This window comes from Copadichromis virginalis, linkage group LG7 (genome assembly GCF_057382275.1).
Source record: "Copadichromis virginalis isolate Kocher_CV1m ecotype Utaka linkage group LG7, C_Virginalis_male_GT1.1, whole genome shotgun sequence".
Taxonomy (NCBI): domain Eukaryota; kingdom Metazoa; phylum Chordata; class Actinopteri; order Cichliformes; family Cichlidae; genus Copadichromis; species Copadichromis virginalis.
The window spans coordinates 53735071-53761647 of NC_140624.1; the positions used below are offsets into that span (position 1 = coordinate 53735071).

At 40.8% G+C, this 26577-nt stretch overlaps 1 protein-coding gene across 1 annotated transcript in view; it reads right to left on the reverse strand.

Moving 5' to 3' along the window:
• fnbp1b (formin binding protein 1b) overlaps positions 1-20620 on the reverse strand; it is a 61442-nt gene extending 40822 nt beyond the window's left edge. Inside the window, exon 1 of the mRNA XM_085464161.1 lies at positions 20220-20620. Coding sequence (XP_085320287.1) covers positions 20220-20243 — 24 coding nt within the window. The 5' untranslated portion in view covers positions 20244-20620. The remainder of the gene's footprint in view (positions 1-20219) is intronic.
• Between the last annotated feature and the right edge of the window lie 5957 nt (positions 20621-26577).

Sequence of the window (26577 nt, forward strand, 5' to 3'; positions counted from 1 at the left end):
CAATCAAGTGTAATTAGTCGTAGCCCTAAAAAACACGAGAAAAATTCAAGTAGAAATACGGAATATGATAACAAAAGTGGTTTGAATACAAACAAAACCTCTAACAGACATTAAATTTGAAACAATCCATTCCATTAATCCTCCTACTGCCCCTTGTACTAATACCTTATGACAACCATCCTTTCATCTGCTGCCTCGGACACCTGACTTTATTGCTATCAAAGCCAATATGCTGTAATCCCTTCAGGAGATGACCCAGGTCCACTGCACTTATTTTTTCAGGATACCGTCCCAGTCAGTGAGCCACATGTACTAGTGTGGTCGTATGTAAAAGAAAATAAATATAACTGTGTGACTAAATGTTTTTTATTATTCAGGAAATGGAAAACAGATTCAAACTGAGAACAAAGGGAACATTAGCAGTTACTAAATTTACGTAGGTGGTCCATGGGCTGTAAGAAAACTAATGCATATCTGTATAAGGGTCAGCCTCATAAACTCTAGTTATTCTTGAGCGTTTTAGGAAGATTGCAGTGCAGGTATCAGACTGCCACTTAATCTGAACTAATACATACTATTGAACAACAACTTTTGCAATCCCACAAATAATAAAGGCCCAGGCCATTGCCTTGCTCCCCATTTAAAGACAGGCTTTCTCAACACATCAACTCATCTGAGGCAAAGATGAGCCAGTTTCACTGGAATGGTTACAAATTCCTGTTGGATTAAATTCACAGAAATATTTCACTTTGTAAACAATATATGATATTATGTGGTTGGAACTTCTCCCTCTATGCAAAATCTAATGAAAAAAAGGGCACAAGTTATATATGAACAGTGACTAGTATTAAAAAAAAAAAAAAATTCAAACACCAACATTCAGGCCCTTAAAATATCACTCCAACCTCTCTGATAATAGCAGAGCTTTTGAAAACCAGTGTAATTAAATCAAACCTCACGAAGACCTCAGGCTAAATTTCACAATTGCTATGAATTTAGTGGTATTTAAAGTCAAAACTAATCTTTTGACCCAATCTGGGTCTCAGTAGCTTTAAAATAAAAATTTCCAGGTCATTTCATTGCTTCCATGATGTATACCTTACACTTCTTCCTTCAACTGAAAGAAGGGGCTTCTTTTCTTATCGTAACAACATTAGCAATAAGAGCTATTTGAAGGGATTTGGAGTAATCCATTCAGGGTTTTTTGTTATCTTTGATGTTACGCGTTTTTGGATGTAACAGTGGCCTAATCTATGAAGATTTTATTATCTATCCTATGGGAAACAATAAAATAGTCTTATCCTAATAATCAGTTCCTAACCACTGAATGATTTTGAATAACAAATGCACCTTTTAAGCAGTATATATTTCTTTAACTGTCAAAAGAAATGCAGTAAAGTCATATACAAATAGTATTGAAGCAGAAAAATTATTTTCTGGCCTACTGTCTGTTCTCCTTTCTTCAGCAGCAGACAGTAGAGAGTATCAGCACGCTTACATTCAGATATTTAGTAAGCTTAGAATCAACAATTAAAATAATTAGCCTAAAATAAAAAATTATGTTTAAAGAACAAGGCATCAGATCAATCATCTTTAGCACCCTGCTCCCCAGGTTTTGTTAACCTCTTAAGCCCCAACGCCCCCTGATACGGGGGCAAAAGGCAGGAGATCAGTTAGGCTTGGGGCTTAAGAGGTTAAAGATTGAGATATTTGCTTTTGATTACTACCAAAGCTGCTAAGCTAAATGTGAGTATTTAGGACAGCCCTAGACTTTTCACTTCATGAAGGAATGCAGGGAGCACCAAAAGGAAACCGTTTAGCATAGATATCTCTCCTTTTGTACAGCCAGGATAATGAGATCATGGAAAAAGCACCTGAAACAGGCCCTGTGTTACATCAGCAAACTTCTGGGCACACTTCTTATATTACTGGACTCATACCAACCCTGAAGAGGTCAGTTTGCTGCTCTGCTGATCACAGTAAAAATCAATATGCCATTAAAGCACAAGAATAAAGAAAAAGGGGCGAGGGGGGGCTATTTCACTTGTCAACTCAGAGGAAAGAACATGAAAAGGAATTACAGACTAATAACTTTAAAAAATGAAAGTATGAATTATGTTTGGCTTTGTTTTGTTAGTAAAGAGTTTGTATAATGTGCTTCATTTATTTCTCTCTGCAACGTAATCAATTCTACAGTAAATGAAAAATAAATTAAAAATAACAATAAGTCCCCACTGGGAAATGTTTTACTGAAATTATTTTGATGCATCGCTTTTTATTTTTTTTATTTATGCAATTGCAAAATTCCAATTAAGCCTTTAATCGGATTTCAACTTTAAACATAAGGAGTCTAACCACCCACTGAAAGGCTTTGAATGAAAAGAAAGAACAGAAAGTGATGAGGTCACACGAGCACAGAGGGTAACCCGGAGAGGTCGAGGAGACAGATGCTCACCTAGAGAGGGAGCAGTGCAAAAGTCCATGGATGCTTTTGCCTTTATTTTGAAGGGTCAATGCGTTGACTGAAGAGCAAGAACAGCAGGCCTGTGCTGTCAAAGGAGGAGCTCTTTCTTTTCTACTTGTCTAGACTTTTGCTGGTGGAAGTGAATCATGCAAGGTATATAATGACGGGGATTCCTACACAGACCACTGACTGACTGAGTTGCAGAGGTTTTTGTTTTGTTTCACACCAAACTAGTGTTATGGGTATCAGAACAGCTTTAAACTCTAATCACGGGAAATATGAGCAAACTATTTTGAGTCTCATTAGCTGACAAACCCCGTCCCGAATGAGAAGAATCTGCTTTCACTGAGAACTGGTCATTAAATTGTGAGGGTCACACCAAAGAAAGAAAGAAAAAAAACAAATAGCCCAATTGTTCTACCAAATGTAGCCTCAACTTTAAAAAAAACAAAGTTGCACAAAATGTCCTGGTCTGGTTTATTAAGTGATTATTCAGAACGTTACATACAGCTTTTTACTGACCAGACAAAAGCACCACCCTCAGAGATGGAGTGAAAACTGATGTCCCCCTGAGTGGGTCAATGCAGCGTTTTCTTGTGCCTCCTCACGACAGTGGGCGTTCAGCTGCAAGAACAAATATTTGGTGGAGATGCCAAACCCTCTCTCTGACACACATCAGGCTTTGTCCAATAAAGTGGGGTGGAACAATGCCTCCATAGCTCGGTATGACCCCCTAGTCCAGGAGGAGAAATTGGTCACGATTGATTTAAACTAAAGAGCTACATCTTTAAATCCAAGGTGTTTTCACAACTGTGGTAAACAAATCCCCCCAAACCAAATGGCTTAATTAGTAAAATTACTGAAAGTTTACTTTTAGTCAGCTGAAAACTACCTGACACCAGGTCACAGATGTGTTGCTTCATTTTGTTAAAATAAGCAGTCGAGTGTAAATTTTGCATTTGTTTGCATACTACAGCTCAAAACAAAATTATTTTCATCTGCAGCACGAGCTGTAGGTACTCGTCACTCGTCTCCAACTAGGGCTGCCACAAACGATTATTTTGATAGTCGACTAGTCACCGATTATTTTTGCGATTAGTCGACTAATCAGATCATCATCCATTGGACGTACAGCGTACAGCTTATTGCACCAGCAGCATCTGGTCTTATATAACTATCATTAGCTTACAGCTTGAAGTGTTTGTGCTAACTAAAAATAAAGACAAGATGGTAGTTTATTAATTTTTAATGAAATTTGCAGATTGTTTCGGTGAAGTTTAATAAACTCCTTGCTTTCTAAAATATAACAGGACACCGGAGTATATTCTCCAGCGTCTCACACTTCTGATAATCAGCTGTCTGCTTGACAGTTTTAGCTGTGCAAAAACTATAACTTTAATCTCAGCCAAACCGATTTACTCAGGAACAAATAAAATACTAAAGAAAGCCAAACAATAACATTTTTAAGTTATCTAAGTGACTTATATATATGTTTAACCTGACTAGCGAAAGACAGCGGTGGGTTTGAAAACGATTTGCCGGGAGTCCGGTGTTCTCACCGGCTCTAGTTAGCCTTGCCCCCGCCTAGCTAACGAGCTAGTGGGTAACAGACGTCTCCGAAAACGTCGGAGCGCTTTTGAAAATATGTGGTGTCTTGATAAACTGAGCAGATATTTGAGGTTTACACAGCTACATTCTCGCCTGAAAATATGTTAAACGTTTATTTTGTGACCAAGAAAGAATAATAAGAGTAAAGTTAAAACTAACTAGCTGCCGCCATTGTTGACAACTGCGCTGGGCTGCGCTATGAATTCTGGGACACAGCTTCTTCTTCTTCGGGGTTTAACGGCAGCTGGCATCCTTGTACATGCAGTGCTGCCATCTTCTGTTTCAGTCCGTTATTACACTCTTAAATCCTACTACTCATTCCTGCGTCCTTTGTGATCTTACAAAGCTTCAAACGATGCGTCGACTATTAAATTAGTCGTCGACGATTTTAATAGTCGACATAATCGTGACTAGTCGACTAATCGTGGCAGCCCTATCTCCAACTATGAACAAAATCATTATCAAACACCATCTAAAAGCCGGTCTGTGTTAGGATGTTACACTAACTTTAATGTTAAATGTTTAAGGCTTTGAGTGTGAAATTATGATGATTACTTCAAAGTAGGTTTGGTCTAATAATAGTTTTGTAAATGGTACACGTATTCAATCACAGCTCCACCAGCTGCAGCGTGGAGTATTTAAATAGCACAAATAAATAGCACAAAATTCAGTGAGTTATAAAAGTCAATAAGTAGCCTACCTGCAAACTTACGGGCAATGGCAACTTTAAAGAAAGAAAGTACACTCAGAGGCATCATAACTTGGGTTAAAAGGACTTATTATGGTGTAAGCACTAAATTTACCTATGTCCTCATAATGAATTAAAGCAAAAAAAGACTAGCAGGTAGAACACTCTTCAAATACAGTGCCCCCCTGCCTCAGCCTTACCAACAACAGCAAAACTGATGATGATATGAAAACAATTTTTATTATCACTTTTTAGGATCAGCTATCAACTGTCTCATGTTAGGTAATATGAAAATAACTGTGAAAGTACAAGGCACACGTGTCCAGGGCAAATACACATGTGCAGCAACCATACACGCAAAACTTCCTGTAAAATATGAACAGCTGTTTGAGGCGGTGGATGACCTTACGTAAAACAACTCTTGTTTGCATGCACTGCAGGTATTTATAGAAATAACTCCTCTGATGGTCTGAAAATTTAAGGATGGAAGTTGATTCATGCACATGTGCATAATGCACTCTTGCTTTAAGCTATAGTTGTTTTTTTTTACTGTGCTATCTTGTTATTTACTTCTGTCTTGTAACACTGGTAAGAAGTATGAGCTCTCATAGGTTTGTTCCTTTAATAAGAAGAGCTTCGTGTGGCATTTATGTAACAGGACATTTCTGCATGTCAGTTGTTAGTCATAGCCAACTCAAGAAGGAAAGTTTGGACATCAAATGGAAAGTTCTGCTGCAGCTTGGCGTCTCTTCTTTCACTCAGACAGTATATCAGAACCCTTTATGACTGTTACCCATACCTTTGACTAATCCTGCTGTTTGTCTGAACTAAACGAATCACTGTGCAAATATGACTGAAGTCAGAAATACTTGACTTACAGCACTGGTCGTTTTCATCTGCAGTAGCACCTGTAGATACTCGTCACTAGGGCTCAGCGGTGGCTCTTCTTTCTGTTCCTCTTTTTGTGTAATCACAGAAAGAGCACTGTCCAGAAAAACAAAAAACTCACTTCTTCTCCGCAACATGGTCACTGTTTTCATGAAGCAACAGGATAGGAAAATAAGTCGCAAATTAATCCGTCTCACTGGGATAAAAGAGAAAAGAAAAACCTGTCCTGGAATAATAATTGAGTGCTGATAGTTTGAAGATCCAGAATACAGTGGTGCAAAGACTCCTGATAATACCTAATACGCAAACATTTTCATTTCACAGGGGCCAGTGTAAACTCCGAGAATGCACCAAGAATAAGAAGCATAATGAGAAGGAACTAGCACAGAACTTGATTAAACCATGAAGTCATTAATCTGATTACTACACCCCCTTCTACCTTTACTACCCAATAGGCTGCTTTGTGGCTAATCCTGCAAACACACATTAGCCATTGTTCCTGCTGAGCTGTTTTTCTTCTTTTTGGAGGATAAAGCTCTTTAATTCTTTATATAACACGGTCTGTGGAATGAAGGAAACTTTGAACTTTGGAAAATGCCCAATTTGAATGAACTGTAATGAATTTATATTTTAGTCTGTCAGTTGATAATCATCTCTCATTTCTTCAAGCTGAATGTTATCTACATTTAACTGTGATAGATTCCCTGTCCATAAGCTTCATAAGATTATATAAATGGATCACTAAAGCAAGAGGTGTACTGACTGTCCATTACATATAGGCTGATCTATACTTTACCTAAATCTGGCACTCTAATTTGCAAACAACTTGCAATTGAATCAACCTGTAACAGCATTTTCTGATATTAGCTTATTGCAGATATATGCTATTATAGCACATAGGAAAGATCCTCTGTGAACTTACCTGAACTACTGTTTTAAAGATTTCAGCCATAATTACTATTGCTACTTTTTGTTTTGTTATATTTTTTAACAGCTAAATTATGAGAGGATTGCTAAGTGCTAATGGCAGTGCTAAGTTATCACCAGTTTGACCAGCTCAAGGCATCCATAGCTAAGGGTGTATTACACAAACACAATCCCTCTCGTCATTGCTAAAATTCATCCCCTATAAATAAATAAGCTATGAAAAGACTTCTTGCAGTGTCTGTCAGTCTAGTGTCAGATAATGTAAAATAATGAGCTTAAAAAAGCTCCAACATGCACCAAAACAGTCTCAGCACCCACCTTGCATTAAAAGCAACCATGTCTCAAACATCAATAACTTTTAAGTGTGAAGACACTTTAAGTGAGAGTGGTAACTGCACAGCTGCAGATTGCTCATCTTTGGAACCAGCCTCACTAGGCCATTTAAGGAAATGCACCTTTGGCACTTGGACATTGGCTTCATTTTTACAAGCCCAGAGGTTGCTGCTTGGTAAATAAATACAGACACATGCCAAAGCAGTGAGTTAATAGTGACTTCAGGTTCTAAATGACACCCCTGCTCAGCTGTCCCTAATAGTATAGATGCCGGGTTTCAAGGCAGTCATGCTACATGTTGCCATGACATGCCCGATTTAAATACTTTCCACTGAATAACATACTAACAACATGTTCCTTTGCAGTGGCTCAAACTATACTGTCTGAGATTACTGCACATCTTTGTCAACAAGTCTTAAAATAAAATTATGGCTGCCATGGGACTTATGTAATTTAAAGAAAAATAACACAAACAAACTGCACTACCTTATAATTAAGTCTGCTGGCAAACATTGTGGTTGTAAATGAGAGACTAGATTAAGCATGTTTGCATCTTATGTATTTTACACTTTGACCCAACTGTCTTGCTAGAGACTTTCTTCAGAAGTGACACGGAACATTTATTGCAAATGCTTCCAACTCACTCCAGCTTAGCTTCAGATAACAAGGGTCAAACCACTTTCTTTAAGGTGAAGGCGCACATCAGCAAGAAGTCATTTATACTTGAGTGGCATAACACAATTTAAAAGTGAAGTCATACAACTACTGCTAGCGCAGTCAGGGAGCAGTGTTGCTAATACAACAGAGAGCGCTGTTTTTCACTAGTGTACTTGTTGTTTTTTTTGTTTTTCACTAGTGTACTTGTTTTTTTTTGTTTTTTTTTTTTCACTAGTGTACTTGTTAAACCAACACAGCTGAACAAAAGCCAGTAATCTGCTAACAGGCCACACAAACTGTGGGACCATAACTGGATTTTATAAATCCATTCATTTCTCTCTCTTTTACACTCATGTTAATATGTGTACTACTTCTCCACAAGGTAAAGGCCTTAGGGAACATGGAGTACTTTCACTTATCTAAATGAGCTGAGATATGTGCTACAGTTTCCCAGGCAATCTAAATTATGTGGCAGTCGTTTCGCTCCACCCTAACATGCCTCATCTCAGGATATGAGTAAAGATGCCTCTTTTTAGGGGCTGCCTGACAAGACAGGCAGATTACTCATCATGGAGGCACTTACACAAAAAAAAAAATGTTGACAAAGTTCTATGCAGTGTTTTCTATTTTAATGTACAGTATATGGAGGGCAACACCTATTCAGGGAGAAATGTGAGGGACATAGCTGTTACTGAATGGGAATCAGGGTTAAAGATTTAAATGGCATTTACTGTTAAAGCTATTTTACACTACAATCAGTGCTCTCTGTCCTCTCTGTCTGGCATCATTAACTATTAATTATTAATGTAAGTGCACACAATTTACCTTCTACCTTATTCAAAATACCAGTCTAGCTGAGACAAAATAGGTTTAATGCAGAATCCTGCAAAAGCAGAATCCATTACAACACTGTAGTTTTCCAAGGAAGCCTCAAAAAAGCTCACACAGTCACTTATTAACCATAAAATATGAAGTCAGTTCTTATTCTTATTCTAACTGTAAAGGAAGGAATATCACAGATATAATCAAAACTGAAGGGACTGAGGCTGAAGAACCAATGCCTGTTTAAGAAGTTGGTGCATCCCCCCCAAAAAACTACAACGCATAAATGCTGTATTGACATGGTCAAAGCAAACAAACAGTATTTTAAAGCTGTTTCCAAACGAGTGAACATGAAAAGAGTGTAAGAGACTAGAGCTACTGAGCAATATTAAAGAAAGGTATGAGTGGGCTAGAGTAATTGGTAGAAATGGAGTCCCGCAGTTAAAAAAGTGGGAGACAAACATGTAGTAACTGGATGTCTGCATGGTCCAGTTTTTATTACCACTAAATAACTAAATTTGACATGAATCAAGTCCTGAAGTAACTGATAATATGGTCTGACCACATCTTGAATAAAAATGAACAGATTTCCAGAAGGCAAAGTATCAGGAAGTGCATTCACAACAACCACTAAACCCATGTTTTCAGCACGTTCTCACACACACACACACACACACACACACACACACACACACACACACACACACACACACACACACACACACACACACTCTGATGCTTCCTAGATGGTTATATGTAACATCTGTGCTGTCACATACAATTTGTCTTTGGGGATAACCAAAATGTAAAAGCCGCAAAAATAACAGACAATAAATACACTACCATCACTACAAGTCACACTTACAGTATGCAGTACAATATAACAGCAATTAGGATAATACAGACAGCTACAAGGTTCAGGTGACAACATGTCAACTTGGAGTGACTGCAGTTCAACAGCTGTATATTTGCCACTGTCACAGCAATGATTAGAGTCTGGCTTTACAAATAACAAAAGAGGTGGTGACTAAAGATTAGAGGTTACAGTTACACTCTGTGGTGGGAGGAAATGAGTCACATTTCCATGGACAACATGACAAAACAGCCTAAACCGCTCCCATTGTGGAGGAAGTCACGTGTCATCTGAAAAGCACCAAATTTTCACATTTAAGAAACCAGCAAATGAGAATCAAATCAAATTCTACTCTAAATGGTCTAGCTAATTTTAAAAAAAATGCTGTGAGCCAATTCTGTATGAATACCACTTTCTTCTGCTCTTCACTCCTTAAGAGCCTTTAGAACAAATCCAGATTCATTCATCTTTGTTTTAGCATCACAAGAGCTTAAAGGAGGAGGAGAAGAGAAAATGGACTGGAAGTGGTATCACTGAGTCAGCAGGTGGGTGGTGACGGGTACAAGATTTAATGGTGAGAGCAATGGTGGTTGTAGTCTGCCAAGGGTTTCAGGCTCTGACCCCCACTGACTCCAACACACTGATAGAAAGAAACAAGCTAGCTCAGGTTTCAGTCCTGGAAGTGCCCTGAATATCAAGAGAACACCAGGAGGGATGAGGCTAGACCCCAGGGGAGCTTGAATCAAGATGAAATGGAACAGCAGAAAACACTGGGGAAATATCTGCCTAACACTAGACTCCAAAAACACCACCAGGAAAAGAGCCCTGAATACTTCACTGCTGCAAATGCAAGACTAAAACCATCAGGTGTTGACTTAAAATTTCTAATTAAAAATATAAGAGAAAGCAAGCAAGTTTACAAATCCTCTCCAAACCGTACAACTTTCCCTTTTGATGGCCAATACACAGATCCATGTCTTGGGTGAAACTGTCAATACAATACAATGCACAATCAAAGAAACTGGGAAAGTTCACTTCACTTCTGTGGGATATTGTGTCCTCATTCATAAATCCAGAGATGCTTCTGTAAAGCTCAACTCACCTTAAGCTGCTGCTCTCTGAGTAGAGTTTCAGCCTTGTCCATGTTGCCTCATCAATTAGTTATGTCACAGGAAAAGACACTTTTACATCCTACAGGCAGTGCAGACTTAGTGGACTCCAACATAACTGTGAGAAAAGCAGCTTCTGTCCAGTTCCCAAATTATCCACACGAGAGAAGTGAAACATTCAAGGTGTGTCATAATGGAAAGCTCTATAGTCACATTGTAAAGCCAGAAGGTGAGGTTAACTTCTTTTTTCAGTTTTCACAGCTATGCAACTTTGGTTTTTGAGAATATTATGTGCATCTTCTTCTTTCATTGATCTTCATATAGTAGCACCTCTGCAGCTTAAAGCACCAGCTCTACACTGTGCATCTGAGCAACATCTCAGAGGAAATGCTGCGGTCTTGCTTTCTTCAATACTTCAATCTGACTTGATTTAGATTTTTTTTTTTAATTAAAGGTGACAAGACCTCTATAGTTAGGAACAAAATTGTAATTTTTTTCTGACACCAGGTCCACATTGAAACAGTCACAAGTTAGACCACATTTGACTTCCTTCTTGTTTCGTTCCATTCGGTCACATTTGTACATAATGCTTATTCCCTTTTGTGCATGCTTGTGATTCTAATTGTTTTACTCAATTCTCTGCTTTCACAAAAAGAAAGCCAGTTATTTCCTAACAATCTTGCAAAGACTTTGATGCCAACTTACTTTTTATAGCATTTTGTCAGAATGTAATGATGTTTAATATCCTGGTTAGGTTGTATTGTCAGTGGCAAATGCTGTTTAGAAATAATGTTGCAAACCATAGCTAGGCTCTTCTGACACACTGTTTCTGTAACACTGATCTAACTGGTACTGTGACAAGGACATGAGTGTGATGGCATGCCAGTAAACATTCTCAAAACCTTTCTTTAAGAACACAGTGAATGCTATTATCGGTGCTGTGATGTTGCACCAAAGGTATTCAACATTTTGGAGTTGACTGGTTGGTGCTTTACTCATTGTGAGTAATGCAGTTCAAACAATAAAGACCCACCACAAGTCAAGTTCATTTATTTACCCTGTTAGTCTGTCTAACGCTCACATTTGCAAGCCACAAAAGTAATTTGATACAGTTCTGCTAACACTTTATTCTCTATTGTGATAAAGTTTCAGTTATACTCTACTGTCTCCACAAAGCAGCAAAGGGAGAAATATCGCCATAAGATCTGTTTGCACTACCTCACCATGTGGCTAAGAGTTTAGAAACTGTGCTCTACTTTTACTTCACTTCCTGAAATATCATACACTTTCCTGTTCAAAGCGAGAAACAACAGGATGAGCTTGTTGAAAAAGTCCAGTGCATGTCGTGACTCAACCTTCATCTGTCACGCTGCATGCTCCTTTTAAGGCTAATGTCCAGTAATTTGTGTTGTGCCAGGATAATAACTACAGCTGCAATGATTAAGCAATGGATGGTTTACGCAAGCAGAATTTTTGATATTTCATCCATTCATGTTCAGCTATGCTGTTCTCTCTAGATTTATAGCAAATGGATAGCGTTGCATTAAGTGAGTGCAACATTACACTCGAGCCTTGTGACAGCTAATGCTGAAACCGTGCACTCATCTTAAAACAGTTATTATGATAACAATTTTATTGTGAAAACTTTTCTGCCTATAGCTCTTCAAATGTGAGGGATGTCTACTTATATTTGTTTAATAAACATAAAAGTAACTGGATTGTACATAATAAAGATCGTGCATAGATGCAGGGCACAACTATGCAATCTAACCAACAACATACTGGTTAGTTACATCCTTGTTCTACTTAAAAGTGTGGGTGCTACTTCCGGTTGAGCTTTGATGGAGTAGGACGCGAGTCTGGGAGCTCCCGCCGATTTCGATTAAATTGTTATTTATTCGCGCGTTTTGGCCGTATTTTCAGTCCTGTTTTGGTTTGTGGATTGTCTTGTTGAGAAGTTTTACTCGGGCCGGCGTAAAATGGCAGCAAAAAATGTTAAAACCCGCAGTACTATTCAGACACAACTGAGGCCTAGTTTGCAAACCGCGACCACACCCTCGAGTGAGCCGTCGTCTCCTGCAAAGCCCCCCACATGTCAAGCTAATCCTGATATTGAGGCTCTCAAGGTCGAGTTGCTGGCTTCGCTGAGGAAAGATATCGCCGACATCTTTAAAAAGGAACTTCAGGATACTCTGGGTGATGCTTTGTCTACCATTAAGTTCGACCTGCAGGCGGTGAAGACGCAGCTGGCGATCGATAAAGCTGCAAATGACGCTACCATGTCTGAGCTAAAAGGTACGGTGAAGGAGATGGAGCACGCACTTACTGTCTGCTCTGATGATATAGCTGAGATGAAAAACACTATCAAGGGTCTCACAGCTCATGTAGCCAAGCTGGAAAGTAAGTGTGAAGATTTGGAGTCCAGATCGCGGCGCAACAATGTTAGGATAGTGGGAGTACCGGAGGGCCCTGACACGTGCACCACTGCCGCCGTAGCTTCCTTGCTAAAAGAAGCATTTGATCTGGGGAAGGAGCCGCTTTTGGATCGTTCGCACAGGACCCTCCAACCCGCACCTAAGCCTGGCGACCGTCCACGAGCCATTGTATGCAGGTTTCATTACCACACTGACTGTGTCGACATTTTACGACGTGCTAGAGAACGCCGACAGATTAAAGTTGGAGATCGGACCATCTCAGTCTTCCCCGACTACACCGCCAGGGTGGCACGGGCTCGTGCTGCATTCAACACGGTCAGGCAGCAACTCCGTGGCATTGACGGTGTTCGGTATGGCCTGCTTCATCCAGCGCGACTCCGCATCACATATAAGGGTGTCGAGAAGGACTTTGTTTCGGCAGAGGAGGCCAGTGATTATGTCAAAACTTTGATTTCTGGGTGAGCCTCGTTAGCTCCTCAGTTTGATACTGTAATGCTGCTAAGGGTTCACGCTCTCCTTAGGTTTAACGCCACCTGTGCATTGTTTTCTTAGGCCATTGTGCTGGTTATTGTACTGTTGGTGTGCTGGTTCCTTTTATTTTCATTGTTATTTATTGAAACTGGATCATATAATATACTCTTGAACTTCGGACCAGTCCGGCACAATCTTCTCCAAGCTTGCTGCATTGATTTGCATAGGACTGAGTTGTTTTTAGTTTCTGTTAAATTTTTATTTATTTATTTTTTTGTTTGGTTGTTTTTGTTTTAATTGTTTATCTATTTATGTATGTTGTTTTTGTTTTTTTTTTAAATTTTATGCACGTTCGGTGATTTGTTGGAAAGTTCTCCTTCTGAGGAAGTCATATTTTGTACTGTGAGATCTTTTTTTGGTTGGTTGGTTTCCTTTTTATTTTTTTCCTTTTTAAAAAAAAAACATGTTTACTGTTACGCGCACACTGTTATGCTGTAGAGAAGTTGGTGAGAGGTTATTTTTCCCTCTCTCGCTTTTATTTTTATTTAGACAACAATTAGTCCAGTCACTTCGGTGAATCATTTTTGCTACTTTGGGGGTACACTGCTGTCTCCTTTGTTCTGTTCTGTGGAGACTTGGGGGTGTATTTGTGTTCAGGGTTGGGTTGGGGGGGGGCTGTCCCATTTCGGCTCTTCATGGCCACTGGCATTTTGGCTCTTCATGGCCACTGGCATTTTGGTTTGGTCTTTTTCCTCTTCCTTTTTGTAAATGGTTAATGGAAATATAGACCCCAGCATTGCTGGGTCAGGTATGCCTCTTAGATTCATTAGTTGGAATATCAGAGGTATGGGTAACCCTGTTAAGAGATCTAAGGTTTTTACTCACTTGAAACGTCTAAATTCTGACATAGCATTTTTACAGGAGACTCATCTTCGCATTAAGGATCATTATAGGTTATATTGCCCTTGGGTAGGTCAGGTCTTTCACTCAAATTTTAATTCGAAGGCTAGAGGAGTGGCCATTCTCATTAATAAGAAAGTTCAATTCACTTTGACCAATGTTGTCGCTGATAGGAACGGTAGATACATCATTGTTGCTGGTACCCTAATGCAGAAAAAGGTTTTGTTGGTAAATGTATATGCCCCGAATTTTGATGATGCTGAATTCGCTAATAGATTGCTGAGTAACATCCCCTTTCTGAATACACATTTGCTTATCCTTGGTGGTGATCTGAATTGTGTTTTTGATCCAATTTTGGATCGATCTAGTCCTCGTAATTTGACTCAATCATCTATGTCTAAAACATTCTCAGATTTTATGAAACAGAATGATCTTGTTGATCCATGGAGATTTCGCAACCCTTCAATCAAAAAATTTTCATTCTTCTCTCAGGTCCACCAGTCTTATTCCAGGATTGATTATTTTTTCATCGACAGAACTCTTAATTCATGTGTTAATTCTTCCGACTATTCTGGTATTGTAATATCTGATCATTCTCCTCTGCTATTGGATGTTCATCTTTCTACCCATAAACGTAGCCCTCCACTTTGGAGATTTAACTCTCTCCTTCTGGCGGATAAAGAATTTTGTGAATTTATTTCAGGCTCTATTGAGGAGTTCTTGTCCTTCAATCAGGATGATTCTGTCTCATATTCTCTGCTATGGGAGACTCTTAAATGCTACCTGAGAGGTCAAGTTATTTCTTACTCTGTCCGTGCTAATAAAAAGATTAATGCCAGGCTTAAAGAACTTATAGCTGCAATTAGTAACCTTGATCAAAGTTATACACTGAACCCTTCTCCAGAATTACTGAAGCAGCGCCTTGATTTGCAAGCAGAATTTGATCTTATGTCAACCAAAGAGGCTGAGCACTTATTACTACGCAGTCGTGGCTCATATTACGAATATGGTGACAAGGCTAGTCGCTTGTTGGCACATCAGTTACGACGTCAGGCCTCCTCGCGTGTGATCCCCATTATTAAACACTCTGATGACAATATTACTACAGATCCCTTGGAAATTAATTCTACCTTTAAAACGTTTTACTCTTTGTTGTACAGGTCCGAATTTCCCACGGATAAAGCTAAAATGAATGCATTTCTTCATAATCTTTCAAACCCTGTTATTGGTGCTAATGATGCGGGGCAATTGGACTCCCCATTATCTGTTGAAGAAGTCTTAAAAGCTATTACAGCTATGCAGTCTAATAAAGCCCCGGGCCCGGATGGGTTTCCAATTGAATTCTATAAAACATTTATTGGTAAATTGGCACCATTGCTTTTGTCTGTGTTTAACGAATCCTTGGAAACCGGTTCATTACCACCTACTTTCACACAAGCAACCATAGCGCTCCTTCTCAAAAATGACAAGGACCCAACCTCCTGTGGTTCCTACAGGCCATTATCTCTGCTTAATGCCGATGCAAAGGTGTTGGCTAAAGTAATTTCATCTCGCCTTGAGGATGTGCTTCCTCGAATTATATCTGAAGAGCAGAATGGCTTTATAAAGGGACGGCAATTGTTTTTTAATACCCGTACACTCTTTAATGTTATTTACTCAAAGCGTCTATCTGAACTTCCTGAACTTGTGATTTCTTTAGATGCTGAAAAGGCTTTCGATAGGGTGGAGTGGGAGTACTTGTTTGCAGTTTTAGAGAAATTTGGTTTTGGTGATAAATTTATTTCCTGGATTCGGCTTCTTTATTCGTCCCCTAAAGCCAGTGTTCATACCAATGATGTTTACTCTGATTATTTTGCGCTGGGTCGTGGTTGTCGTCAAGGTTGCCCTTTGTCTCCCTTACTCTTTGCCATTGCCATCGAGCCTCTGTCTATTACATTGCGATCTTCTTCTGTATTCAGGGGAATCATCCGTAATGGAATTACACATAAAGTATCATTGTATGCGGATGACTTGTTATTATATATGACTGACCCAGCATGCTCCATCCCTGCTGTTTTAAGTATTCTGGAGAACTTCAGTTCGTTTTCAGGTTATAAATTGAATTTGGGGAAAAGTGAGTGTTTTCCTGTTAATACGGCAGCACGTCAACTTCAACAGTCCGATCTACCCTTTCGTCTCAGTCCGTCTGGGTTTAAGTACTTAGGGATTAACGTGACTCGCTCTCTAGCTGGCCTTAAATCAGCAAATTTGTCTCCTCTTATATCTAGGGTCACATCTGATATTCAAAGATGGGGTAATCTCCCCCTTTCTTTAATCGGTAAGATTAACGTTGTTAAAATGAACATCTTACCAAAATTTTTATTTTTATTTCAGTCAATTCCCTTATTTTTGCCGAAACATTTTTTTGTTTCACTGGACAAGATTATTGGTTCTTTCATTTGGGGAGGGAAGCCACCTAGGGTCTCTAAAACTTTGCTGCAGCGATGCAGATTTAGTGGAGGACTTGCATTACCTAATTTTTTAGTCTATTACTGGGCCGCTCACATCCATAAACTTTGCTACTGGCTAAAATCTTCTGGTTCCTCGTGGTGTAAATTGGAGCTATCATCATGTAAGGGCTCTTCTTTACCGGCTTTGCTCTATTCCTCTTTACCCGTGAGACCCTCTCTGTACACTGATAATCAGGTGGTTCTTAACACACTCAAAATCTGGTTTCAGTTTAGGCGTCATTTTAATTTTGTAATGCCGTCTTCCTCGGGTCCTCTAAGCGACAACCATTTGTTTCCCCCTTCACTTTTGGACTCGACATTTTCAGTGTGGTGTGACAAGGGTATAAAACAGTTCAAACATTTATATGTGGATGGTGTTTTCGATAGTTTTCCCAACTTGTCTTCTCGTTACAATCTCCCTGTTACCCATTTGTTTCGCTATTTTCAAATTCGAAATTTTGTTGCTAAGTGTTTCCCAAATTTCCCCTCTTTGCCTCCAGAACAGCAGTGGGAAACTACGTTATCATTTATTCCTCATCACAGAGGAACCATTTCGAAACTCTATGATGCTATTCTGTCTTTTAGTAACCACTCTAATGTTAAGCTTAAGCGTACATGGGAAGAAGAACTGGGATTTCGAATACATGAGGAGTCTTGGGAACAGGCTATAGCGAGAGTACGATCTTCCACCTCCTGTGCTCGTCTTGGACTTATTCAATTTAAGGTCATACACAGGGTGCATTTCTCTAAGTCTAGACTTTCTGAATTGTATCCAGAAGTGGAAAATAAATGTGATAAATGCCATGGTTCTCCTTGTCACCTTAGCCACATGTTTTTTCTGTGCCCTGAGCTACAAGGTTTCTGGACAAGGTATTTTGCTATTATGTCAACTGTTCTTGGGGTAACTCTTCATCCTTGTCCTCTGATTGCTGTATTTGGGATTCCTGCTCGCTCACTTACACTTGATTCCACACAAAGGGATATTATAGCCTTCACATCCCTATTAGCGAGACGTCTAATATTGTTGCATTGGAAGTCTGTTAAGTGTCCTACTATTTCCCGGTGGCTTAAAGATGTCATGTTTTTTTTAAAACTTGAAAAAATTAAATATACGTTGAGAGGTTGCACAGCCAAATTTTTTCACAAGTGGCAACCCTTTATCTCTTATTTTGCTAGTCTAGAGGTATTGCCTGTTTAAATCTACTTTTGTTACTGTTATATTCCTCTAATATGTTTGATGGTTGTGTTGATCTGTGTGGGACGGGGGGGGGGGGGGGGGGCGTTGTGTTTTGTTTTTTTTGTTTTTTTTTTTTTTCATATATATATATGTTAATTAGGAAAATTAAGAAAGGTTGATTGTATTTCGGTAACTGCAAGTACTGTTTTCTTTTTTCAATAAAAATATTTTCAAAAAAAAAAAAAAAAAAAAGTGTGGGTGCTGCCACAATAGCATAGCTGAGGTTGCTGTGTTGGGACGACAGCCCAATTAGCTGTGTGCATTGTCCACCTGCAGAGCACTGCTCAAATCAACCTGCATGTTGAAGAATCAAGTGTCTGGACTCTATTCAGCCTGCTAAGAAAAAAAAGCAAGCATCTGGTTGTAATACATTATTCTCTGCAAAAAAAACTTGTAAATGCTTTCCAGACCAAAAGGTACACATGAAAGTCTGTAAAGTACCTCAAGGGTATTTTGGCTATGCATGACTACCTAGGCAATAGCATTTGTCAGCCAAGCATTGTGGTACAAAAATGAAAATACACAGAGAGCACAGAAAAACTGCAACAAAATGTGGAGTGCCATTGGTTTTCTTTGTGAACTTTGGACCAGGTAAATTACTGGAGAATTCAGTGAGTGGCTCCCCCTCCATTTTTTTTAAAATGAAAAAACATCCCTACGTTAACTATCTCCAGACCACTTGATGTCTACTAGAAGAAAAAAAATCAAACTTATAAAATTGACTTTAGACTGCTGTTTGTGTCAGGGCAAAAAGGGCTCCAAGCTGCAATCCTAAAGAGACTGTAATGTGATATATTGCACACAGGTAAAAACCAAGCAAATACATTTCTCAAGCTGAACACCTCATATTAAAAGAAGCTGTGTTTGCTATAAATATTTGCATGAAAAACGGTGCAACGTGAGTTTATGTAAATACACTCTGACCCTCCTGACGGGTTCAAATCTATACTCCGTGCTTGGCTTCATGCATGTCTGTGCCAAAGCACAAACTAGCACATGTGCTATATTTAAAACGTGCAATTAATTGTGAAACAGCCAACAAGCAAGCACCTCTGGGGGGGAGAAGAATCACTCTTTCACACTTGCAGCAACTACCTATTATCGAGTCATAAAAAAAAGAGTGCTGTAATGTTCATTACTGCTTTGCTTTTTCCTTTTTCTTTACATGGTTGCCTTACAAGTGTGAGCATGTGTCTGAATACAAATTAGGAAATGCCAGCTAGCTTGATGAGGGCTACTTCCAGGTTGTAAGAAGTTCAACACTGCCTGAAAGTCAATTTCAAAGAGGAATAGGCTTAAAAGTGACATCATGGTAGAGGAATTTATTGTAGTCGGGTCACCGGGCTTCTACTTTGTCTTCTGCTGCTGCTCATAAAGGTCTTGGTGACTCCAGGAACCATATTATTGTCTTTTCAGACAGGCCTATGTAGTATGCGGTTTCTTTTTTTTTCACAGCAACTATCTTGACATGAAATAAGAGGTGTTACTAATCACATTAATTACACCTCTGATCCTTCGCTAATGTGATTAGCAACACCTGCGTTAACCTACTATTTCGAAACAGCTACTATGGCAAAACTTTTTATTTCAAAATCTATCTGAAATCTCTCTGTAGATGCAAATACTTTTTAGAGAATGCAAACAACTACACAGCTGGGGGGCTTAAAAGTAGCGACTGTAATAAATCCATAAGTAGTGAAATGAGTGTAACCTGCTACTTAGTGGAAGAACGAGTTCAACATTTGCCTCTGGTTTTAGTAACCTCAGGATCAGAGATGCACAACTAGGGGAACTTAACCTTATCTACTTCCTCTGCTTGCTTTGATAATGCAGCCTGTGAGATGTGCGCATTTATCTGCGGGTTAGCCATGCATTCATTACACGGTAACAAGCAAAGAGAAAAAAAGGCAACCGTCGCCGCAAAGAGAACAAACAGCCACAACGATTTGTCTGCGCTGGGAAACGGGAATTGCCGTGTTATATTGCGAGGGGGTGTGTGCAAAAGCGTGGTTTGAAAGGCTCAAATGTAAACTAAAATGGATGGCGAGCTAACGCTAGCTGCCCATATTTATGCACCATTCCCTTCTTGCTAACAACACCATGCCACCTCGTAGTAATAAAACACACAATCTCACGCAATAACTGCTACAAATTAGCCCCCCTTTAGCTTGTGTCATCGAACACTAACACGCATAAAGACGTGCTCACTAGACATCGTTTTTAGCGGAAAAAAGCGGGGTACTGCGCATTGTCACACGCGTGTTTATTCTGAGAACCGTTATACGCACGCACTCAATGATAAAGCGAGAGCAAACGTTACAAGTGCACCAGGACTCACCCATAGCTCTGTCCCCCAGCTCATGGTTTCAGTGTGATGTCCTAGGAATAATCCACAGCTCGTACGAGGTCTTTCCAACACACACAGCGCCGATAGCAGACGTGATTTTTGCCTCTGTGGTATTCGCCTGTCAACGTTGAGAAGAAAAAAAACGCTCCTCTCCTTGTAGGTGTTTTTTTCACACTCTCATCCTGTCTGACACAAGATGGCCAAGAGCTGCAGCATAATCTTCAAACAGGGTAGTCTCGCTAAATGCAGCGCGCGGGCACAAGCGCCAATGACAGCTGCTCCTGCGCGCGCACAGCCGAGAAGAAAAAAAAAGCCTGGTGGGGGGTGTCACTGCGGGGTTGTCCAATAAAGCCTTTACCGATATCTCTGCTCGCTCACTCTCCTCGCTGTGTCATTGCACTGGTGAAAAGCCCGTTTAGAAATGCTATATGAACGCAGGGGAGTGGTGTGAAAGGGGTCGCCACCCTTGGCAGATGTTGCATTGAATAGTCCCAGAGGGTTTCGGAGTAACTTCTGGCCAACAAACCCTACTTTCTCTCTCGTCTTTTGTCAGGGTCCCCCCCCCCCCCCCACTCCTTGTCTGATGAGCCATGGCGATCACGCATGACGCCGACAACGCCTTTAATGTAAACATGTACCTCACAAGATCCACAATGTGTTACATACTTATAGGTTTGATGTATATTTTCTATCTACTTAAAACTTTGCGTAGCGACAGGTGGCCGTTGTTTGCGTCATCTAGCGCAATTATACATAAAACTACTTAGGGTAGCTAAACTAGTTTAGTTCTCAAATAAAAAGCACCTTATACTTGCTCCCTCTTGTTCCAAATGATATTTTTATGTTCCCTACAATATACGCTAATTAAGTATACATATAACTATATGTTACAAATAGGGAATTATTTTCATATTCAACATATCATCCAGGCGTAAACATTGGTCTAATCAGACACCTGTAATGGCCATCACATTTATTGTGATGATTTATGTCGATCGTCTTTATTAGAAAACATTTCAGTCACGCACTATGCTTTCCTCCGTTACTATAGCAACACCCCCATCTGTTGGCAGAAAATAGAGACACACCAGTCCAACCAGTGTGCGTATCAGCACAGCTTAAAGAAAACAGAAAAGCACTACAAAAAGAGAACAGGGATCGTGTTTGTGATGCCTGGATTAAAATACTCATAAGGATCAGATGATTTTGAAGTAGTTTTTAATTGTGCACGGTTTTTGGGGACTTTGAATGAAACAAGCCGTGTCTCATTTGTTACCTTTGCGCTTGTTAAAGTGGAAATGTTACCTCTTGTCAAGCTCCATATTTATATTCTTGGACTATATCACTGTACATCAACATATAATAACACTTCTCCAGAGCACAACACAAAATAATTTCGATCAAAACATTTTATTATTTTAGATCAGGGGTCACCAACATGGTGCCCACGGCCACAAGGACCACGAGTCACCAGCGGCCTGTTCTAAAAATAGCTCACCATAGCGCCACTTAGCAGTGAGCAGCATCTAAGATTTTTGTTGCTATTCTTTTTTTTTTTTAAATCACACTTGCATTGGTCTAAATTAGATTATTTTATTTTTTTAATTTAAACAACAACAAGTGTTTCATTTTAGATCAGGACTACTGGTCTTCACAGCAACGGTTGCCGTGGAGACAAGCTAGCTGTCAGCAAAGAGGAGGAGATGATTAAAACATCTTGCAATCCAAAGGCGAAGACACGTCGCTGATGGAGGACACTGAGTCGACACTTGATCTTGCATTTTTAACGGACATTACTGGAAAACTGGACTATTTGAACGGTGAGCTCCAAGACAAAGATAAGATTGTTGCTGACATGATGCAACAAGTCCAGACGAACATTTTCTCTGTGCATTTATAGAGAAAAAGGGTGCTGCACTTTGAACAGCACGCAATGCCAGGGTCCCCACTAACATACAAAGAAAGCAATACCAGATGTTCTCAGTGGCAACATGACAATGTCATGGTAAAGTTGGATTTAAATATTGAAAAACAGATGTGTTCGTTAAATGTACTATATGATCATTTTTAAAAAAAAATGCTGCAGATTTGGTGACAAGTTCAGTATTATCAGAAACTTGATTTTTCTTTGTTACATAGTTACATAAGTGATCATCTGTGTAAACATGGTGCAACATAGTGCATGATTTGTTAAAAATTGTTAGTGGCAAGTGACAATGTTGTACATGTGATCATTTGAAAATGTAAATACTTGCAGAGACTTATAGAACCATAAAGTGTTGCATGTTTTTATTTATCTTTATATAAGAAAGTAATTGAATATATCAGTCTAAATCAATATTATAAAATACTCAGCCAGCAGGTTCTCAACTTTAGAGACCCCAACTACTGTGCAAATGTCTTAATCTGAACATAATCATAAAAATGTTATCAAGTCTACACGTATCTTTTAATGTCATTTAGGGGAAACAATCTGTTTTTCATATGTTTAGAAATGTTTTAAACACAATCACATCAACTTTTTTATTGTAAATTTCCTTTTTTGTTTTTATGTCCGACTTTACTTTGTCCCTTTGTAGTCAATGCTCAACTTGCTTGCAAGTCTGATAACATAAATAATTTTCTATTCTGCAAAATTGTTGTGTGAAATAACTGTGCTAAAAGGTCCCTTTCACACAGATTTGACTGTTTTGACATATCCAGTTAATCATCCAGTTAAATTCTGTCCTTTGTCCTTGTGTGACAATAGATGTTAGCCTCAGGCCATCAGCTCTTCAGCCTCTGAAAGGACCAAACCTGTGACACTCCAATGCATCTCTCCTATAGGAGATAAAAAGCAGATTCTGTGAGACGCCTTTCAAGCAAGCTGTTAACTCTCAGAAACTTGTCCTCTGATTCAGTTATGGCTTTGGGTCTGCCAAACCTCTTCCTGTCACAGTTTGCCCCAGTTTCTGAGTGCCTTTTGATGGTGAAGGAAACTACTCGCTGACACCTTCTTTGCCATTTCTCTGTAGGAAAGACCTACATTTTTAAGTGTTATGATGGTATGTCTCTCTTCAATTCTCTTAATTGTCTTTTTTTTTCCACCATTTTTGTAGCAACACACTACTTTCTGCAGTGAAACACTTTTCAACTGATGCTCACGAGGGTATGGTACCACAGTGTGTTCCAACAATGCAGACAGAGGGGGTTGTAAGTAATCCAGAAAAGTTGGAAATAGCACCAGCTTTCAAGGCTTGCTCAACCTCTATTGATTTAACAACTTTAAATTATGAACCCATTTTATGTTAGCTGAAAAAGGCCTTTTTGTATAATTCTGAAATGTAGATTATTTTTCAGTTTTGGGTAACCTTACTCTTTTAACCTCTGGCAGTTCACCACTTAATTTTTCCAACCTATTCACACTATTCATTGGACTTGAACAACTTGAATTGTTTTGAAAATTGCAATTATTAAGACTTTTATTAAGTTTATTAAATATTTTTTTAAGTGCAGCTTATGATGATATGAGTGTCTGCACTGCCATCTGCTGGCTGTGTTGGCTCAATTCACTGACACTGTAGGAGCGAAAACTTCAGACCTACCTGTTGATAATGATGCAGTAATATGTTGTGTGGTATACAGAAAGAGGAGAGGTTTTCTGTAGGTCGTTTCTAAGGATGAAAAATAAATATCAGTGAGATATTAAGTCATGAATCTATTGATTTGTGTCATGATGGGACAGTTCTGACTTTAACTGTTTCCTGACCAAAAGTCTCCTTTTGGTAAAACATTTAGTAACAGACACATGAAAAACCATCAAATTAAATAATTGCTCCATAGCAATAGAGAAAAAACTTTAAGTGGAACTGAAATACCCTAATGTACTGTACATTTATATCACCAAACACTTTGATGTAAATAATTGTAACTAATAATAACTTTGTTTGCAAATTCTGTGCTTAAGTGTCATTTCAAATTATCAAAATAATTTGCTAAACATGTTTGTGGTTTTCAAAGTAACAAAATATAACTTTTTGCTACTTGGATTTTGTGTGATTGTAGTTCAGTTGTATTAATACAGTATGCCAATGAAAAAAATAATTGTAAAATTAGACATGAGGAAAGAATGATACTGAACAAGGCAAATCGTTTTAAAGGTGAAATATAAAGGTAAAATTAAAAGTAGTCAAAAATAGTGCATTGAGCCGTGGAATCCTGAGGGTTAACCCGATAAAGTGTGAAAATTAGGCTTAAATTTTTTGTGAAACATTTGTTCATGACAGTGCAGATTTCTGTGATTTTGTGTTGATTTATATTGTGGCGAGCTCAGAGATGGAGGAGACGGAGGTATCGTTTAGTCTTGCTCCCCGTGAGCTAGCCAGGGAGCACAGCCGTTTATTAACAGTTGGAGAAGAACACACTGCCGCTAGCTAGCTGCTCAGCGCGGCAACAACAACAACACACAGGGCGCCCTCTGACCCCGGAAGGACACACCGTCGCAGCGAGAGGGCGTCACCCGTCACCATACACAAAACATAACTGTACAAACAGCCCTGACCCGCTACATAGCCCCCACCTAAGGGGTCAGTCGTCCCCGACGACCCCATGACCCCACACAAAGTCCTGCAAATGTCCAGGTGCCTTCTTTTGGCGCACCGGCTGGTCACAACCGGCGGCGGAAAAGTCACTCGGGTCAGAACATGGGGTGCCACCATCATCCTCTGCCCCGCCGTCTGCCGGAGCGAGCGGTCGGTACGGTGAGAGCCTGTCCCGGTGCAACACCACCATGCGCCCCGGGCCCTGCATGCGGATACGGTACACCACGTCTGTTAGCCGCTCCACGACCTCCGCCGGCCCTTGCCAGTGACTGCAGAGTTTGGGGGACATTCCCCTCTTGCGAACCGGGCAGTACACCCAAACCTTGTCGGCAGGCATGAAAACCCCCCCTCGGCACTTGGTGTCGTAGGCTCTTTTCTGTCGTACTCCGGCGTTGGCCTGGGCCTGGCAGGTGTAGTCATGAACCACCTGCAGCCGCTCCCTCAGCCTCCTGTAGTAGTCCATCTCTGGCCCACCATCAATCTCCGGCTCGGGGGGGGACCCGAACACCAGATCCACAGGCGTCCGGAGCTCCCGTCCAAACATCAGAGTGGCAGGTGTGCACTGGCTGGACTCCTGCACCGCAGTCCGATACAACCAAAGGACCAGGGGCAGATGTCGGTCCCAATCCTGCTGGTGGTGGCTGGTGAGAATGGCGAGCTGGGTGGCCAGCATGCGGTTGAAGCGCTCAACCAAGCCATCGCTTTGTGGGTGGAGCGGTGTGGTTCTCGTCTTCTCCACCCCCAGTCGCCGGCAGATCTCCCCGAAGACCTTCGATTCGAAGTCACGCCCCTGGTCACAGTGGAGCTCGGCTGGGACCCCAAAACGGGTGAACATCTCCTCCACCAGCTTCTCGGCCGTGGTCGTTGCGCTCTGGTCCGGCACCGCGTAGGCCTCTGGCCACTTTGTGGAATAGTCCATAGCTATCAACACATACCGGTTCCCTGACTCTGTGACGGGGAAAGGCCCTAGGACGTCCACTCCCACTCTTTCCATTGGGGCCCCCACCAGGTACTGCTGAAGGGGAGCAGTGGAGCGTTGAGTTGGGCCCTTCTGTGCCGTGCAGGTGTCACAGCAGTGCACATGAAGTTCCACATCCCGTCGACAGCCAGACCAGTAGAACCGTCCCCTGAGGCGGCGGAGAGTTTTGGCGTTCCCATAGTGTCCTGCCCCCACCGAGCCGTGGACCAGCTCAAGCACCTGCGACCGCAGCGACCGAGGCACCAACAGCTGCAGGAGATCTCTGCCCTGACCGGGGGCCCGCCATCTCCGGTACAGGAGGCCGTCGTGGGTCTCCAGATTGTTGTGCTGGGAGTAGTAGGCCTTCACCTCAGGCTCCTGTCCCGACACCCCCGTCCAGGCGGGGCGTTGCGCCGCCTCCAGCCAGGCCCCCACCTGAACCAGCGTCGCGTCGGCCTCCTGCTCCCGCTTCAGCTGCTGCGTTGTCAACGGGAGCCACCCCCCTCTGCCGGCTGTGGCCTGAGCAGTAGCCACCCCCAGCACCTCCTGGGCCCGCTCCTCCTGTTGCAGGCAGTAGCGGCACTCGACGGCTTCGCAGGGCCGTCTGGAGAGGGCATCAGCGTTGCCATGCTGTCGACCTGGCCGATGCTGGATCTCGAAGTCATAGCCCTGAAGGACCTCCAGCCATTTCGCGGGGTTGAGCCACAGCCCAGCTCGTCGGATGGCACTCAAGACCTCGCTCAGGTGAGACAGTGCACTGTCGAAGTCGCCACTGTGCACCAACAGGTCATCCAGGTACACAACGCAGCGG